This window comes from Amblyomma maculatum, chromosome 7, assembly GCF_055883805.1.
Source record: "Amblyomma maculatum isolate TAMU_Amacu chromosome 7, ASM5588380v1, whole genome shotgun sequence".
NCBI classification, from domain to species: Eukaryota; Metazoa; Arthropoda; class Arachnida; order Ixodida; family Ixodidae; genus Amblyomma; species Amblyomma maculatum.
This window is the reverse complement of record NC_139350.1, coordinates 47,375,796-47,395,751: the sequence shown is the minus strand read 5'-3', so window position 1 is coordinate 47,395,751 and position 19,956 is coordinate 47,375,796. Positions and strand designations below refer to the sequence as shown.

At 45.9% G+C, this 19,956-nt stretch overlaps 1 protein-coding gene across 1 annotated transcript; it reads left to right on the top strand.

Moving 5' to 3' along the window:
• Positions 1-329: 329 nt before the first annotated feature.
• LOC146183145 (uncharacterized) lies at positions 330-19,658 on the top strand. The gene is made up of 4 exons (XM_084608694.1): positions 330-451; positions 3,692-3,752; positions 14,163-14,293; positions 18,991-19,658. The coding sequence occupies exons 3-4, from the start codon at positions 14,268-14,270 to the stop codon at positions 19,415-19,417; spliced, it is 453 nt and encodes a 150-aa protein (XP_084464820.1). The 5' UTR covers positions 330-451; positions 3,692-3,752; positions 14,163-14,267; the 3' UTR covers positions 19,418-19,658.
• Positions 19,659-19,956: the final 298 nt, after the last annotated feature.

Genomic DNA, 19,956 nt, shown 5'->3' with positions numbered 1-19,956 from the left:
TTGCCTGTACCGTTTTTTTTTTTTTTTCGATATTGTCTTAGGTCATCAGTCGGGTACGTGTGATATGAAGCATGAATAAAAGATTTAATAAATGTGCCAGCTACGATGACTACGCGGAATTTAATTTTAATCTCGGCTGTCTGCTTTATTGAGCCAGTGGTAGTATTCGAGATCACGCAAACAGTCGAAGCTTTCTTCCCCGAAGTCTTCATTTTGTTTAGACCTGGTGCGCCAGGTGGCTGTCAGCAAGTGGTTTCTCTGGCCTATCTCAAATGGTTTATTTTTAACCCTTGGCTGAAGTTAGCTTAGAAATAGTTCAGCAATTCTTCCCTCAGGCCGAAGGAAGGAAATGGACCAATTTTCATGTCATCACGCGGCGAATATGGATATGTCAGCGAAGGCTGAAGCATTCCGAAGCCCATTTCACTGGCCGGAATTGTGCAGTGTTCAGGTACTTGTCACTGATTTTTCATGCCTTATCTCGAGAGGTCTCTTCATTATATTGAGCGGGGGGGCGAATGGGACATTCAACGTAATTGAGTATACGTTGCTTTGTATGCTTAACGCCGCTGCAGAGTCGTTCAGTCCTTTGATTGCTCGAGTTTGCCAAATCAAGAGTGCCGGATTAGTTTGGAAAAGTGTCGTCACATGTAGCCGTGGCATTGTTTTTGATAGGCACTTAAAATGCCAATTTATTTGAAATCTATAGTTGCCATTAATTCAAAATTTCAAGTGTTCTCATATATATATTTTTTGCTGTATGGGGCTTGCGATGATGCAATGAAAGTCTGCAAATGTTCAAGCATGCCCAAAAGATGGGGCATTCCAATTTTCAAACTACCGCAATTTTCCCAAAAGTATCAGTAAAGGAAGGAAGGTGGTGGGACTTCAGCATGAATAGGTTTGGTGTTTTGGAGCGTGGTTCCTAAACGAGCTGTCCCTTGGCCTCAGCCAAACATGCCCTGGGTGAATGAGCACTCAGGTGAAAGCATGTCCTGCTCTGTTTCAGTCCAGTTGCATTTGCAGCAGAACCTTGCCGGTACGTTCCTGGCTCACACGGTTTCCCGTTCCACGCGCTCAAAATCACAAGCAATAAAAAATTGCCTAGAGAGTTACAGTATTTTTGTCCCGGTTTATATGTTCTTGGATAACGCGATTCCTCGATTACTACATTCGAAATCTCGACAAACTGTGGTCATAAAATACGTATTGTGAATAACCAGACATGTGCTAATGTGCGCTCGCGACATAAAGTGAAAAATAGTGCTCACCTGCCACCATTGCCCTTTTCAGTAGAGCCTGGTTGAACAGAGCGAAGCATAAAAAAAAAAAGCCAAGCAGCCAACAGAATAGTGTTCCTGTGGAAAAACACTCTTCCATGGGGAGAAATGTGGTCGCTTCTTTGTGGGGCTTCAGGGGAGTAGTGGTGAACCATTTGATAACTATAACTATGCTCTTGCATGTGAGCAGGCCGGATCTGGTGGAACGCAGCATGAGTAAAAACGCGGTGACTGTAAGCTACAGCTTCTCCATATGGCAGTGGTGCAAAGCGGCGAAGCATCTGTAAGCAAAGGAAGGAAAGATCCTGGCTTGCTGTCTCCGAACTGTATTTGTTACTAAATCTCCTCCAAGCTTAGGGCAATGCAAACACAAACCCAATTCTGCCAGGCTAAAAAAATGAGCCATTCATACCTGATATCAATAAATGTTAATCTACACTTTTCTATAGTGAAAATTCAATTCTAAATACCTTTCTAGCTTGCTCAACAGTTTTGCAATTTTCAAAATTGGGCAGTTCGGATCAAATGCTTTCCCGGATAATAGGAATAAAATAAGAACCATATCAACAAGGTTTTACGGTTTGCCTTTGGTGCAAAATTAGCCTTCTACATATTAATAGTGCCCTGCGCCTTCCATTCGGGGCCCCCCACCTGCGTAACACCACCAATGAAACAAGGTCAGCACCACCGCGTCCAGCTTTAGTCTGGAATCAATCCCGGCAGCTTCATTGTGAGCACTTTCCAAGGAATGGACTTGGAAACAAACAAGTTCATTATTTTCCATTCACCCGAGATTGTGCTTTCCAAATTGGCATCGGTGCCTCTTGACAAGCACGCTCTATTGCCTTCGGACACAGCCACTTTTCTTGATGTAGTTCTTGGTAAATATATGAAATTTAATCTGCATGCTCACTTTTACTAAAAATGATTTCATGCTGTTCTCTGGTCTTTTTTTGCTGCTGAAACCTGTCTTGACACAAAGGTTACTGACTACTCTAGCTGCTGCATATGTCACATCACCATTCAACGTCCTTTCAATTTCCTCCAAAATCCTTGGATTACCTAAGGCTTTTTACGAGTCATAAAAAACGAAAATAGTCTTCACAAAAAGTCATCATAGCCATTTAATGCTGACATTCATAAGTTCGACAAGTATTTTAACCGAAACTTACTTAACATGACTACTATCAAAGTCAAATAGTGAAAAACGTAATGACACCTACTGCCATTCGTAGCTTGTTAATGAATTCCTTAATAACTGGCTTGATCTCCATCCGATTAGAATTAAAACTGATGATTTTACATAGACTGACCCTGATGATGTTTCAGACTTCAGTGATCATTTTGCTTCGACTGTAAAACTCCAGTAGCAGCCATCATTGCCAAACCTGCCTCGTTGTGAATGTTCTTTTTCCTTGCGTCCCACATCTGCAGATTAAGTAAAGAGTAATTTTTTCGTTGATAAGAATGGGGCCAGAGTTAGATTTCAATCACCCTTTTGACATTAAACTTTTGGCAGAAGAGCTGTCACCTGTGTTAGTAGCTATATTAAACAAAATGTTTTGTTCTATCATGTTTCCTGACAGTGTAAAGTTATCAAAACTATTTGTTTTTGAAAAAAGGTCACCGCATATTTATCACAAACAACCAACCAGTTTGCAAAATTATCGAAAAACTAATCTCTGCACGACTCATGGCATACCTATCAGTACTTCCATCTAATCACTTTGAGTCGAGGATTTTCCACTGAACATTCTCTGTTGTCTTTTACTGGCGAAATGGAGGATGCCATTGAGGATAGTGTTATCATTGGAGCATTATTTAGAGATCTAACCAAAGCTTTTGATACAATTATCCAGTACATTCTTCTGCATAAATTATTGTACTTGAAAATTCGTGATTTGCCTTTAAGGCTTCGGAGCTATTTATCCAACTGATACCAAATTGTTCAAGTAAATAGTAACCATGGGAGTTCCTCAAGGATCTATTTTAGGCCCTTTACTTTTCCTTATACACAGTAGAACCTCTTTATGTTCCCGGTTCATATGATTTCCGTTTTCATATGCTCAAAATCACGTGCAGTGAAATGTCTCCATGTTTTTAAAAAATGGCCAAATTATATGTGGTCTTCTTGTGAAGATTGTCAAACGTAGCTTAAGGCTGATAAAAAGATTATTACCTGCACCCTAACATCCCTTCACTGTAGGATACGCTTATGGCCGGTGCAAAAAGCGGCACGATACGAGGCCACACAGCTGGTTTAAGCTGGTTTATTGTAATGCGTGAATTTTAGTGCCGTGTGATATTCAAATAGTTTTATCCAGAGACTAGGTCTGTCACACATTGCGCGTGAGCAGCACTAGTGACAGGAGGCATGTGCAGGTGCTGATGTGATATATTTAAATCTGCAGGCTCTGGTCATCATCCCCCTTGGCCTGTGCGTTCAGCTGGCTATGCTGTCTTCAGTATAGGGTAAGAATCACTGCACATTCAACGTTGGACAATTCTTCACACACTCTTGTTGGCCAGCCTCCATGGAGCATAGAGGAATCAAGTGTAGTGCATCACACTTCCCATTTCAAACCATTCCACACGCCCTCCGTTAGGATGTAATTGATGTTGGCCACCTTAGAGAAAATATGGAATGCATGTAACATCATTACTTCTCCAACAGTGCCAAATGTTTGTTCTCACTGTTCATTCCACGATGCCTAATTGATGACGCTCCGCCTCCTCTGTTCATTATTTAATGTTGAAGCTCTTTAGCTTGTCATTGATTTGGAGTTAAGGTTTTGTATCTCAGCAATGGAATTTGTTTCACAGCTCGGAAAAAAACTTCTGCTCAGGCACTTTACACAAGTTTGGCGATCATGTATGTGTCACTGTAAAGAAATAAATGCATTAGGTCCAAAACAAAGCCAAGAACTGTAAGTTTCACCCTGCACTGGTTTGGTTCACTGATGGCTAGTAAGTTTTCCTTTGGAAGAAAGTTAATTAAAGCGAACTCTCTTTTGAAACTACTAAATGTATCAATATAGATTTGTGTGTTTTTCTTTGTGTCCATTCTTGAACACCATGGGACTGATGATTGCTATCAAGTACCAGCAGCAGAATGTTATGGGAGACACAGGTCTTTAAGATCGAAAAATTGCCAAAAGATCGCTTTTCTAAAATAATTTTATTGGAACCTAGAGGTTCTGAAGTGCAAATTTCTGAAGTATTATGGTCCTCTGAATAATACAGTAGCCGACGGGTTTTTCAGGCTCCAATAATTCGGACTTGCACTATATTTCGGACTTCATTCAAGAACCGTCACATGCCCCAGTGGAACGTGCACATTTTCACGATCAATATTTCGGACACTGTGGTGTCCAAAAGTTCACTTTTTCAGACCAAGTTTGGTGCCAGCAATACTGTGGAGACGCTTTTTTTTTTTGCCGAGGGCTTTCTTTCTAGGCATAAAATGAATGCGAGTGGACGTCGTTGTTGCAGACAATTTTGTTTTGCGCGGCTGTGAAAGCTTAGGTAAAGTGAGTCATTCAGACGGACTAGCTTGGTTCTCTGTGTACCATTCCCATTGGAGGCAATGGCAGTAAGGGAATGCTCTGCCGTGTCATTGCGGCAGCCTAAAGCGTGCTATTGGATGGAAAAACGGAGCCTAAGCTTTGTTTGATCACCGCCGGCGAGTTAAAGCAGAACAGGAGGGGGGGGGGGGGGGGGGGTCAGGGCATTTACGGTAGGCCCTTGGTTTCTCCTGGTGAATTACATCACTGTCTTAACTGGTGCCTTCGCTAACCATGGAAACGGAAACTGCATGGTATTGCAGCATGAGCATGACCTGCGTAAGTGGCTTGGACATGACGTAAGGTTACAGCATAGCTATTGTGCTTGGAGCTTCACGTAATCTGCTTCTGCGGGCCACCACTGTGCATACGGTGATCGCTTTGAGCGAATTGCATGCTTCTCGGCGGCATGCATGCCTACCAATTGGTTCCAGTCACCGCGCCCGCACTGGCGGCCGGACCCACTGAATTGAATTGTATTTGCGTGTGTGCAAGTGCAACTTGAGGGTATTAGCATGTTTAATGAATGCATTTTACACTTGTACTTAATATACTTGCAGTCTTTCGAGGGTGGTTTGGAGGTCACACGTCGGCATCTCCGGGGTGATATGCACCTTACATTTTGGGCTCGGTCAATAGCTTCGACCATAAGCAGATGTGATAGCCCTTGTTGGGAAGCTTGCGAGCCCTGAGCGCTCGTTTATTCTTAGCATCGTTCGGCCAAGATTTTGCACGATTTCCACGGTAACGCCATGACGTTTTGTTTTCCTTAAGGGGGGACATGGGTCTTGAAATTGATTGTGTTATTTATTGCACAAATTTTATGAAACCTCGCAGAATTGTTGTTTTTTCTACTGATTATTAATTATGCAATAATTTCTTTTCTCGGGCAATTGGTTCTAAAGGTATTAGAGAATTATTGCTACTGTCTGCCCAAACAATAAGGAAAAAAATGCTCATCAGAAATTAATTTTTAATATACAGATAGGTACTATAAAGTGTTAGGAATGCAATGTTGGAAGTAGTTTTAAAATTGAACTAATAATAGAGATTTAGCAGCTCACTGAACTTCGCACTCACAGACATGGCAACTGTGTAATGATTTCAAGATAAGATATAGAAGTTTTACAAGTGAAAATAAAAAATGTGACGCTAAAAGGAGCAGGGCAAGAAATGAAAGGATGTGTTTGGGGATATTTCTGTGTACTTGGCCATCACTCAAAAAAAAAAAAAATAAAGTGGCGCAGCACAATCGATCAATAGGATCTCTCTCTCAGTAGTGTCTTTCGCGCTGTAATTATGGAAGATCATCATCTCGCCCAACAACCTGCTTAGTCGAGTGAAAGAATGTTTTTTGGGTATGAATTTCGGAGCCTGCAACCAGTGATCCCATGGCCTGAAAAAGAAAACAAGAAGTGACAGCAGCATTAAAATTACAATTCGGGTGGATAATGAGTCAACACCTAAAGCAGGTTCAATGCTGATATGCATTTCTTGAAAGTGTATAGGCATTCCAAAGAGTCCTGATAAAAAATACATTCAGAGGAACAGTTCTGAAAAGCTTTTTGCAAGGAGGGGAGAAGAACAAAGAAACAATAATAACCACGCATGCCAAGCCCATTATCTGAAGAAAAAAAAAAGATACAAGGGGGAACCTAATTAAGACGTTATAAGAAGGAAATCTTTGGAAAAACAGATGCAGGTTATGCTATTGCAGAGGTAGAAAAGAGGCACAAATTAAAGTCTGCGTTTTTCATTCGTATCGCTTGTTCTGATAAGTGGAACAAATTTATTTTTGTAGCCCTGGGAGGAGGGGGGGGGGGGGGGACATTGCATATGTGCATTTGTGAAAGACGCAAGGTCTGAGCTGCACAGGCCTAGATGTCGCCACAAATTTTTGAACCAAATGAAGCATCACCATAAATACAGTAGAATCCCTTTAAGACGAACTCCAAGGGACCATGAAAATTGTTCGTCTTATCAGAAGTTTGTCTAATCAGGAGTGCTTCCAAAAATGATGTTTGAGCATGCAGAGTGTGTCCAAATACCTCGTATATGAGAACAAATGAATAAAATGGCCTTTCAGGAAAATAAACTGCAATACAAGCATTTATTGGACTAATGATTGTCTACTACACTTTGCAGTAGTAAGGCATCAGGCATTGTTTACTGTTGCCCAGTCTGTTATTTTTTTTTTTTTGTGTCTGTCGTGAAAATCGACGGCCTGCTACAAAAGCAGACATCTCGCTTAACTTTTGAAGATACCCTTCAGTACCCTCACGCTGTTCAAAAAACTGCACTAAAGTGTCTAGGCAGGCATCAGCTGCATCACAGGTAACTAGTGCAGATTCAGGCATAACATTCAAGCTGTCATCTTCAGCAGCAGTTTCCGATGGTAGGTCTAGCACTTCTTCAATCAGAGCGTCCAGTGTGTCAGCCCTACACGTTTCCACACTTTCGCCAATGATGACATACGCACTGATGTCAATGAACACACCCTTACTGCTCAGTGCAGAAACAATGCTTCTATCCTCCAAGTTCGCAGTGTGGTCCTCATTCGTAGTATCGCAGTCATTCTGCACTGAGCAATCACTAAGCGCCACAAATCCTGCATGGTGGAAGGCGTTGGCAATAGTGGCTTGAGTAACCTGCTCGCAGGCGCTCGTCAGTAAGTGGACAGCACTTACCGTATTTACTCGAATCTAACGCGCACCTTTTTTCCGATATATCGCGTCCAAAAATTGGGTGCGCGTTAGAATCGAGTACGACCCTAAATCTCCGACATCATATCGCCATCGGCATTTCAAAATGGCCGCCTGGTATGCACTTCGAGCCTACTAGCTGGTCTAGCTGTCTATGCCTAGCTGCAGTAGCGTCCTTCGTGTGCTTTGGTACATGTGCTTTGGTTAGCCTACCCGTTTTCTGCGATTGACCGACCAGTATGGACGTGCCGAAGATTCGTCGAGTTCATCATGATGCCGCATTTAAAAGGAAAGTCATCGTGTGTGCAGAGACGGACGGAAATCGGGCCGCATCACGCGCATTCGGAGTTCAGGAAACATGCGTGCGGGACTGGCGCAAGCAGAAGGAAAAGATTTTCGGCAGCAAGGCTACACGAAAAGGTTTCAGTGGACCGAAGCAGGGCCGGTTCACCGAAATAGAAGAGCGGCTCGCAGAATATGTTCTAGAGCAGCCAAGGTAGATATACAATGGTAGCGAAGGTTCCATAGGCTCCCATTGGTCCAAAAAATGGCGGCTCATGGGCACCGCCATATTGGGGGGCAACTACGTATGAGTGACGTTGAATGACGTTACGCGTACGTATGTTTTTAGCGCGAATTTTAAAGTGGTCTTTTTATAGAGCCCGCCTTTTCAAGCCGGTATCTCATGAAGGTTGCCTTTCAGTGCGCACCAACCTTTTCCAGTCAAATGTGCTCGAGTTCCTGCTAGTTATGGCCTTGGTAATGTGCAATTCGGAACCCAATGAAAGTTACTGGCAAAGAAGGCAGCATAGAAAGGCAGCAACACTTTCAGACGCTGGCTTATCTTGGCTGGCTAAAAATGCAATCATGCATGATTCGTAGGGGAAACCTTTGTGGAAATACTGACGCTAGTACTTTTGAGTACAAGGTATGATGCACAAAGCACAGGCTCAAGTGCACAGTTTGCAATACAGTGTACGGCAAGTATGGTTTTCATATTCATGCTTTATTACAGCAACCAAACAAATACAGTGATAAAGCACACCAACAAAAAATACACGTCACAGGCAGCTCAAGCAGTAGTTTCTTTAAGCTGGCTATTCATCTTAATGGTCACAGTGCGGATAGAAAAAAGCCCTGCAGTTCCACGAACGTTGCCAGGTAGGAAATTGAAAAGCATAGAAGACAGTGCTGCTTCAATTGAGGCAAACATGACATGACATAAGTAGGCGCATCAACACGGGTCGCAGCTTTTTGGCGACAGATACGCAGACGGTTCGAAGTGCTTGAAAAAAACCACGCAAGTCTCGCAGCTGCCATGGTGTCTTCTCCAGGCTGACGTTGTGGTAGCACCCACGCTCACGCTCGGCACCTGGACGTGATGCAACGTGCACGTTATTCACAATTGCGCCGTAAGGAATACTGCATACTCCAAACGCCAATGCGTCATTATTCCTGTCAATGCTAACTACAGTACATTATATTTCCATTATATCTGAACTATGGTAGTAAATGCTCGCCCCAAACTCTCAGCGCCTAAGAGTGCGGTTACGTACGCTCGTCCTCATGGCATGCGGGTAGCTATACTTTTCAATGGTTAAGATTGACGAGAATGAAGTGCGTTTAAAGTTACCCTAACGGTCATGCATATGCAGGATAGCAATAAGAAGACAGGCCGTAACTCCTGAGTGAATTCAGTTAAAGCACCCTCAAGGCCGCGCATATACACGTGGCTGAATTTTGATACTACCAGTTGCGAGGGTCAAATTGGCTTCGCGGTGTTGGAAAACTATACAGTGTTGTGCTCAGACTTGTCAGGCAGCACAATTGGTTTTAAATTGGCCTTCCGGTCAGTGGCATGCGCGTGGTTGCTCCTGAGAGCCCGGTATCAAGTTAACGCTGGTGATAGCCGGCTGCATGAAACTCACCATAAATCAGACAAATGGTGGGCCTGGCGGGCCTCCTTCGCACAGCTCAGCACTTAAAGTGTGTGCCCTGTAGTGTATTACATAAATATCACCGAAAGAATGAAGCCACGTGCGCACGAACCGGTTACAGAAACAGAAGCCCAAAGAAACAGAAACAGAAGAAACAGCCCAACGAAAGCATTCGGAGCATACTTAGAGCAGACGCCTTGTAGCAGACGACACTGACAAGAGCTTACCTGTGAAAGTCCAGCTGGAAGCGGTGTAGCTTGACACCGACGCCACTGTCCATGCTGTCGCAATGTGCCACGGCGCATCGTTTCTTCACACGCCGCAAGCTCATCTTGAAATAAAGCGCTAAGCGCTTCAAAAGAACAGCGCGAAGCGTGCAAAGACGCAAAAAGACTTCGCACTGGCCGCACGTCGAAGGAAACGACAAAAACCGAGAAAACTGCCGAAGCGGTGCGGCGGGGTGCAAATTTTACAAAACGGCGACAGAGACGCGACGCGCAAGGACGACGAAAACTTCGCAAAAGGGGCATTTCGAGACTGGCGATAAGAAACCGCTTCGTGAGCTCCCGCGGCCACTGTGGCTGGGTGCCGAAACAAGGCCTGCAAAGTCAAGCTGCAAATGCACCGCACACTCATCAACAGGGGGCGTAACAAGAACGTTGCAAAAAATTAAAAATGGGGAGTAATGTTTTGCTAAAATAGTTTACCTATTTTATAAAACGTGGCATTAAAATGTGTATTTCTTTATGTTGTTTTATAGCGTTTTTATTTGTGCTTTTGAATTTCATTATCTAAGTGTTTTGGCCCCCCCAAAGTGGCTGTGCTGCTGTCGCGCTGGACCGTTTTTGGGCCAAGCCTTCGCTACCATGTATATATACCTTGGAGCAGCGAGCGGCGCAGCGGCCAGTGACGACGGACCTGCTCAAAGTCCGGGCGATGCAGCTATCCCTACAAACAGGGCTAACGCGGAGCGACTTTAAAGCGAGCAGGTGCTGGCTGTCTAATTTTATGAAGAGAAAAGGCTTTTCTCTTCGAAGGCGGACAGGGATATGTCAGAAGTTGCCTGAAGAGTACGAAGAAAAGCTGCACAGTTTTCAGCGGTTCGTTCTAAGTTTGCGCCGCAAGTACGGCTACCACCTCGGCCAGATTGGAAATGCAAGATCAAAAAACAGCGCGGCTACTTGGGACAAACAGAGAAGGGAGAATAACGGAATAAATGCCGATCAGACACCGCTGTACTTTGACATGCCTGCCACCACAACCGTTGAAAAGAAGGGGGCGAAGCAAGTGCGCGTGTTGTCTTCCGGCCACGAAAAAACACGCGTCACCGCAATGCTTTGTTGCACCGCGGATGGACACAAGCTGCCCCCGTATCTCATATTCAGGCGCAAGACGCTCCCGAAAGGAATCGTGTTTCCGAGTGGCGTGATTGTGCGCGCCAATGAAAAAGGTTGGATGACAACGGACTTGGTCGCCGACTGGATCGATAACGTCTGGCGCAAGAGACCCGGCGGCAGTTTGGGCCTGCGTGCGATGCTTGTGCTCGACGCTTTCAAGTGCCATCTCGACCAACGCATCAAGGACAAGCTCGCTGCGTGCAACACCGACCTTGTCGTGATACAAGGTGGCATGACATCGCAGCTCCAGCCGCTCGATGTTTGCTTGAACAAGCCAGTGAAAGATAGGATTCGGGCGCTCTACACCGAATGGCTTGTGAGTGGCTGCCATGAATTCACTCCCAGCAACAGAATGAAGCGTGCCTCGCTGCAAGAGTTCACTGGATGGGCGAAAGATGCGTGGTGCACGATACCGTCTGCCATGGTCATCAAGGCCTTTAAAAAATGTGGCATATCGAATGCCATGGACGGCACCGAGGATGAGATGCTTTGGTCCGTCAGCAGTGACAAGGAGTTGTCTGACAGCGACGACGAGTGAACCTTGTGCCGGCATAGTGACAATCTTGGCAAGATAAGCCGTTTCCTTTTGTGTGTGTGTTTTTTAGTGCACCGAGATTAAATCTTTGCTTTTCCAAACGAGACGAAGTTGTATTGCTGTATGAAAGCGTTAGGTGCGCGGTACTCTTTTTCGCGGAGAACGGGTGCGCGTTACAATCGGAGCTTTTTTTTTTTTCGGGGGTGGGGGTCAGAAAAAACGGGTGCGCGTTACAATCGAGGGCGCGTTAGATTCGAGTAAATACGGTAACAAGTTAACTGTGTACTCCTTACTGCTCTCCATGCAAATCAGCATCCTTTGCAGCAGAGAGCGACGATAGTGCCCCTTCAAGCTACTTATTACTCCCTGGTCCATAGGCTGCAGCGTCGGCGTTGTATTCGCTGGGAAACTCTTGTCGGATGGCATGAAGTTTGGCGATGTGGCCGTGTCCGGGACAGTTGTCAACAACGAGAACTTTTCTCTTCTGTCTCTGGAAGTGGCGATCCATCTCTTGAAGCCACTGCTCGAAAAGTTCCTGCGTCATCCACGCTTTTGAATTAGCCATGTACGTGACCGGCAGCGTTTTTATGTTTTTAAAGCAGCGTGGTGCTTTAGATTTGCCAATCACCAGCAACTTTAGTTTGTCAGTCCCAGTCATATTTGCGCCCACGAGGACCGTTACTCGAAGCTTGCTCCGTTTGCCTGCCATGCAGTCATCACCAGCAAATGCGAGTGTTTTATTTGGGAGTAGCTGGTAGAAAAGCACAGTTTCGTCCACATTGTATATGTCTTGAGGGTCATATTCGTCCATGAGTTCATCTTGTTCTGCCTCCAATCGCTGCAGACTGCTTCATCCACTGCAGCGGCCTCGCCGACAACATAACGAAAGGCCAGTCCATGCCTTTTCCCAAAACGGTCGAGCCACCCATCGCTGCACGCAAACTCGACATTCAGTCGCAGGGCGATTTCTTCCGCCTTAGCTTTCAGTAGCACTCCATTCACTGGCAAATTCGCACTGCGTGCTCTCTTCACCCAGGCAAGCAGAACGTCTTCAAGGTCTTTGTGCATAGCTGTGCGCATTCTCTTCCGCTTCGGCGCAAACTCACCATCTTCCAAAGCACTGGTAATCCGCACTTCATCCTTCACGATACCGCTCACGGTACTTTTCGCAATGCTGAACTTGCGTGCTATTTCAGTCTTTGAAAGCCGGCCGGCGCGAACTTCGGTCAAAACTTCGGCCTTCTCACGAAGCTCAAGCGGCTTTTTTCGAGTTGGCCGACTAGCCATAGCAGCACCACGGCGAACACGGTGCGCACGAAAACAAACAGCGCACACCACGAGGCGACAGCGTACAGCCTGGTAGAAAATTGCGGGACACGACGCGCACACCCGCCACGAACAATGGATCTGTGCACTGCGTATTAGGCGTCGTTGGCGGTCAGCAAAGGCGCGGAGCTTGGTAGCACTGGCATGACGACACTATCACGTGATCACCATTGGGAAACGTCATTGGCTGCTTTTTCTCACCGTTTTTCTTTCCCGCGTTTCGCTAGTTTTGCTGGCTGGGCCGCGCATGCTCTTTTTTTTCTCTCTCTCTTCCTCTCTGTGCTCTGTTTCGTCCTTGCCCGAGGTCGTACCAAGACAGCCGGCGTGACGCGAAACACGAACCTACTCCTACTGCGGGGACAAAAGGAGTGAGCGGGGGAACGGTGGGAGAGGACGAGCAGCGGCACTCTTCCGCCTTCGTAGAATCGCATTTCCGACACCAACGTGCTTAGGTCTGCGTGCGTCGGCGGCACGGATGGTCGTGGCACTGAAAAGCTTTTTTTTTTTTTTTCTTTCCGCTGAAGCGCTGCTCAGACAGTCGAGTAAGCTACGCGGGTGGGGTGCGGCCGGCCGTGAAAATTCATCTCAACCGATTAGCGATTGCAAAGTGTTCATCTTAAACGCGGATTTTTTTTGCATTGACTCTATGGGGGACCAAACAAACGACCTCCACTGTTCATCTTAACCGAGGGTTCATCTTAAGCGAGTTCGTCTTAACGGGCGTCTACTGTATCCTCATTTGCACCATGGCACGGGGATTAGTGTCAATTGCACTGAACGCATTGTACTACAACCAAACCTAACGCGGAGCCTCGCGACGTGCACTTATTATCCTCCCAGTAGTGAAACAGAAGTGAGATCAACACCCCTAGTTCACCAAGCTTGGTGCCAATGTAGCTTGCGTACAAATAAGAGTAGTACTTGCACTCATGGTCCGCAATAACCTTTGTACCTCATGCGGCTCTTTAGATGTACTGTACACGGAAGTGAGACATTAATGCGGCTTGGTAACGCACCCCACGCTCGTTCGCCGACTCAGTATACAACCTGAGCTGACCTAGCGCTGCACTTTTTCAATTGTGCAGCGAAAAACTATGTCTGGGAGTCACTCAAGCCAAAGCAAAAGGCCCCTCTGTGATTGAGAGAGTACTTTAGATCAAACTAAGACATTGCTCCTTCCAGAGCATGGCGGGTGTGTACAGTGTAAGAAAAAAGGAATGTGGCCCACATTACAGAGCTAGGCAGGCCGGTTGGGATAGTCAGGATCAGAACGGCGATGGTAGAAGATGCAGTCGTCATTCTGCAATGTTCCAGATGAATGCCCTGGATGGTGTACATTCTAACTGTGGCAAGGAAGGCTTGATTGGAACAAGGGCTACAGTTTTCATTGGTGTTAATCAAGGTCTGCTGTCTAACATGCAGGTTATTGTACCAAGGAAGATCGCCAACGTGGCAGAAAATACACTACTGGGCACAGGCGCTTTCATCTCTGCCACCTTCCGCTTCCTGGACACCACAAACGTTAACATGGAGGATGGCAAAGACAATTTTAGGTGAGAGCGATGCTGTTTTTCACAACCAGGAAAAAAAAGCCGTGACTTGCTTTAACATGCCGAATAATGTCTAAAGAAAATTTTGAAACTCAGCACTGCACATTCACTTCATGGTTGTTGCGAGCTGTTCCAAATTTCATTATCAGCATCCTACATTTTATTTCTTGTAGCAGATTCCATGCAAGAGTTTTGGTAGTTCTAGGTAGGCGTACCCATTCCATAACAACACTAATCCGAAGCAACGTTACACGCTACTTTATTGTGTAGTGACGAAGCTAAGCCCAATATGCGGCAAAGCCCATTTTAGAGGTGTGTCATTACAAACATAGCAATAGGATCGTACTGGCTCCTCACTGTTTACAGCTACATAACTGGAAGGGAAGCCCTTTTAATATAAAAATAGCTTAGATAAAAACACCTTTATAGTTTAATTATTTGGCCAATTTTAGGCCAAATAACGCGTCACCTCTCGCTGTTCGCTCATAATATGCAGAACTGTAATTCTTCAACTTTTGTATTTACTCTGCTCCTGATATCTTTATTTGTTCCTCCCCATTCCCAACACATATTTTGTAGTGGGTGTTAAAGCTAGCGTGCAGCGCAATAAGGCTATGGTGCAAAGTATGACCAAAAGTATAGTGCCCCGGCACCGTATAAATTTTCTACTGAAAGCCTCCTCTAAACTGCCCATCTCGCACGCTGGGTTACTACAAATGCACAGCCGCTTTCTGAACCATCACAACCATGCATGTCTCTCCCCTCTGGGGTGGTGCAGTGGTTAAGGCGCTCGACTACTGTGCCCTAGGATACGGGATCGAATCCCGGCCTCGGCGGCCGCTTTTCGATGGAGGTGAAAAGCCAGGTGCCCGTGTGCTGTGTAATGTTAGTGCATGCTAAAGAACCCCAGGTGATTGAAATTGCCGGAGTCCACCACAGTGCCTCTCATAGCCTGAGTCGCTTTGAGACTTTAAATGCTGCAAAAAAACAACTGCATGTCGTTAACAATGCATCTCGAATAACTTTTCTCTGTGTTCACTTAGCTGGCTGCACAGAGCTCGCAGCTTCGGCAGAGTGGGAATGTTCATACCGAACAGGTAGCGTGGAAAAGCATTGCAGATGCTTCAGTAACTCTTTGCTCATCTTGCTAAGCTTTATGTTAGGGCACTGTGATAGGCTCGGGAAACTTTACTGAAAGCGGCCAAACTCTGCTGTTGGTCCTTTCCTTCTTGGTTGCCAAGCGACAGCTCGGCATTACCCTCGGAAACAGCAAACTGCACTTTACATCGGGAACTGCTGTTATGATGTGCCCAGCCAGGTTATGTCTCCAACAGTAGACTCAAAACTGTTGCCAAAGGTATGCCAAATCCTATGTATTGCTTTTCAGTGCAGCATTTGAGCTTATGGCGCAAGCGACGGCTTAAACATAGGCAATAAAAAGGAGGAAGTCCTTCTTTGGACTACCTCTAACGCTTCTAGGAAGCCATTGTTACACATTAACCTTAGACTAACAGAAAAAAAACATTGTCACTTAGTAACTTCGGCCACTTGCAGGCTGTTGTGGTAAGGTGCTTAGGCATCCACTTCCACTGCAACGCTCTGAAAATTTTTTAAATCTTGCTGTTCATCTTCCTTACTCCAATTGAGAAGCGAGTACCAGTACAGAGCTCCCCTAATGCCCTGATGCCTTAGATTGCTGACATTCTCTCAATCCGTGAGGCGGCATTATCGTCAGCTGCGAAAACTACTGTCACAGCTGTTCCCAATCTAAATGCAGCTGTAAAGTGCCTCAATGGGCTCCCATAGCCTATCAAGAATATGAGTAACTCTAACGCAATATATGGTGTTTCAGGGCAGAGTCCATGCTTTATGGCGCAAGCAACAACTGAAACATATATCAAAGAGCAATCAATAAAAATGAGTCCTTCCTCCCTCTCTTTCTCTGCATCGTCATCATCATCAGCCAGACCATACCCACTGCAGTGCAAAAAGGCCTCCCCAATGTTCCTCGAATTAACACTATTATCTGCTAGCTGCACTCACTTTACCTCTTCAAACTTCTTAACCTCACTCCCACTGACTTCCTGGCACCCCCTGCTACGCATTCCATCCCTTGGAATCCAATTTGTTACTCTTAGCACCCATCTGTTATAATTTGTCCTTCCCGATTCCCGCTGAATCCTTAAATTCCTAGAGGTATTTCACTGACCCACTCTGCATGTTTATCTCTTAGCGCTATACCTATCATTTTCTGTCACAGCTTTCTGCATTCTTCGCAAGATAAGTTAAGGACAACGGTTAAGCTGAGGAAGGCTTCCTTCGGAAGCTTTTTATATACACGACGGCAGTGAGGAAGTAATATCTCATTTCTTGTCATTCATTATCTTGTGCAAACATCGCCACCTGTGGAGTAAATATGCAAGACAGTGCTAAAACATCTCGAGCGTAGCATACCGAGCGCACTGAAGGCTATAGGCACCATGAAGGAGTAACTCGCACCGCTGTGCGCACGCCCCACGCAGCAGGAGGGAGATTCTTGTGGGGGCTGGCTTCTGGACGGATGTGCCTCGCCGCGGAGACGTGGCAGATCTGTTGTTCGTGGGTCGCATTTGCCGTTCATTCTTTGGTCACAAATTAATTGCTAGGTTGCACATATTTTCACTGGCCTGATAAAATATTTTTCATGTCCCCAAATAAGCTTAACGAAGCGAAGCGACACTAACTTCGGATCGCTGCCATCCAACCAGTAGTCAGCTGGCAATCATGCCTTGATTTGGTGCCTCCAAATTTTCCACGAAGCGTTTTTCCCAAAGTAGGATGCACTACCTTCACCTCCGTTGGCTCTCTTTCTCAACTCGTGAAAAAAAAAAAAAATGTAACTCATAGGCATCTGCTCTGTCTACGTGGTGCCAATTGGCATGCCCGACAAATGGATTGCGTGTCTATTGGGACCACCATGCGTACCCGGTGAGTCGCGCTCATAGAGGAAGTTCTTTGCATAATTTTTATTTGCTGTCCTGTTATCTATATTTCCCTGTCCACGATAGTTTTCACGAGCACCTGTACTATGCAGAGAGTAATCGATGGGAATGGAGCGTTTAATTGTATATTTACTATGTCTAGCGCTTAGTTCCGCAAATTTGTCTGAACTTTTTTACTTTCTTTCATTTTTCCTCCCTCTCAGCTCGTTCCTTTTTTCCTTTCATGCTCTGCCGCTACTTCTCCCTTGTCTGCCATTCCATACACTTTACTCATTTAGTTGTGTTAATGAAATTTCGATATCTACTGAGCTGTTGCACCTCGAATGATGAACTTATGCCGTACTGTTCAATAGAGACTAGTAACATTGGTAAATGTTACTTTATTTTTTTACCTATTCGTGGACACTGAACACATTCATACATTCGTGATACGTCACTCTGCTCCAAACAAGTGGTCGAGCGGCCTGCTGCCACCTGTTACCTTCCCCCATCCTAACTTAGTTTCGTGGCAGAGAACTTGCATGTATGGTTAAAGAGGTAATAAGTATCGTTACAAAAAAGAAAAAAAAACTAGCATTCAAGTTTGGATCTGAGGCAGGACGTTCTTTCAATGAAAGAAAAAAGTGGAAACTTCCTCACCAAAAAGACAGCTAAAGCTTTTCAAAGGTATTCTAGGTAATATGAGTACCTGCAGCATTGTCAAGACCTGGTGATCATTCTTGAGTTTTCATGCTTTTTGTGTTGTTTATTTTTTCTCATACTTTTTTCCCCTTTTCAGCTCCAGCTTCATTTATTCCTCTTCTTCTCCCATACTCGTTCCATCCTTCTCCACTGCTAAATTCCTCGCAGCTTTCCCTTTTTCTTTCTCAGCCAATCCCGTTTGGATCGTCCGAGGCTGGCTTTGTATGTAGCTGTACCACACGTGGGAAGAGAGGTGGTGGCTACAATTTTTTTATTTTTCATTTTGTCTCTGTTTTTGTAACCCCCCCCCCCCCCCCCTCGCTTTTTGCTCGGCCTTTTCCAACTGCTGCGCGTTTCTTCTGTCTTCCGTTTCTTCTGTTTCCAGCCTAGAAATAAGTGCCTAGCAGGCAGCCAGGGCTTGTCCGTGTCTCTCCATCTTGTGTTGTGTGGCTCGTGTGTTGTTTATGCTTTGCTGTATCACTCCAGCTGGCCGAAACTGCCACCATTTCACTGCGGAGACCCCGATTACATTCCACGACCAACTCTTTCAAGTGCGCGCCCTGCCCAGGCGGCTGCGCCTGTCCCTACAAATGTTCGCTGCGAATGCTGCCCCTGGGTTTATTCATGTTGCCCACAGCAGTTTTGAGCCTGCGACTGGAAATATATGGCCAGGGCAAACATGTTATTATACATCTTACCAACTTGCAATGCCATTAGCGGATAGAGGGAGAGCAGTATCTACGGTAACTGCTGGGTGTCATTTCTGGCTTCGCAACCTATCGAGCACGTCAATTAAGCTGTAACCTAGCGCTTGCTCTTGCATCTAAATGTGAGTAAGGCAGTGGACCAAAAAAAAAAAAATAAATAGAGCTGCGGCGTTTTAAAAATGCATTGTGAAGAACACAGACACCTTGCTAGACGTGGATGTAGAAGACTCTTTCTGTCTCATTTTTGTCGTGCAGAGCATCTCTGGTCTGGACTGGATTGATCTGCTGACCTCAATGTCACCAAATAAACCCTCTTCTTCATTTGGTGCAGGTGCAGGGAGTCAAGAATGTTTGGGATTGTCAAGGGGCAGCAAGGAGTAACGTACATGTACCGATCTTTGACCAGGGAGCAGGTCTGCACTGTCGAAAAGAAGAGAGCCTCCAAGATGTCATCGTTTCTTGGCCCTTGTTGCTTCTGCAGCCCACGACAATGTGCTCTTGGCGACGACCGCTATAAATCGCCAGAGCTGAGCAATGGGAGCTTCTTCTCGCTCGTCGAGCTACAGCCAACCAACCACGTGTGTGCTCTGCGGGCCGTGGTAGAACTGCCTACTGCAGTGACGGTGGCGACGAGTGGCCCAAAGCGCAGGCAGCCGTGGCGAACTACGGCAAGTACTGTCCCTCGCGAGGTCATCCGCTCGCGCTGTGTGTGCAGTGTCTGTATCCGGTGGTGTACCATGCAGCGGAACTTTATATAGTTGCCTAATTCACAGATACAGTTTCAATAAACGTGCACTATCGAAGCGTATTTGTCAACGCTTCACCGTTCTGACTTCGTGGGCTCTGAAGCTGTTGGACTGCTGTATAGAATTGCCTGTCATCCTCCTTGGCGGCCTTGTAGGCTAAGGGCTGAGAAGGCCCCTTGCGGTAGCTGCCCAGCTTCCAGCAGCCTACGCACTGCGTGCTTCCCATTGGGAATACATCCATGAGGTCCTCCATCTGCACGTGATGGACGCATGAAACTTTGACGGGATGGAGTCGAGGCGGCTGGCAGCCGCGATCAAGGGCCTCAGCTTGTCTCCGGGCGAGTCACGTCCGCGCCAATGACGATCACCGGCTTCTGGAAGATAGCCGGCTTCTCCTTGGTCAATAGGCCATTGCTGGTGCCACCAAGCTTGGCATTGATCATCTGACACAGGTTGGTGATGAGCTCAGCGTCGCACTTCTTGATACCGTTGTTGTCCATCACGCACTGGGTGCCCAACCCGATCTCTGTCTCGGCCACCTGCTTGATCTC

What these genes read in the sequence shown, in the direction of transcription:
- LOC146183145 (XM_084608694.1), top strand. Translation starts at nt 14,268, where the DNA reads ATGGAGGATGGCAAAGACAATTTTAG. An exon ending in GATGGCAAAGACAATTTTAG is followed by an intron (nt 14,294 to 18,990) that starts GTGAGAGCGATG and finishes CATTTGGTGCAG; the next exon opens with GTGCAGGGAGTCAAGAATGT.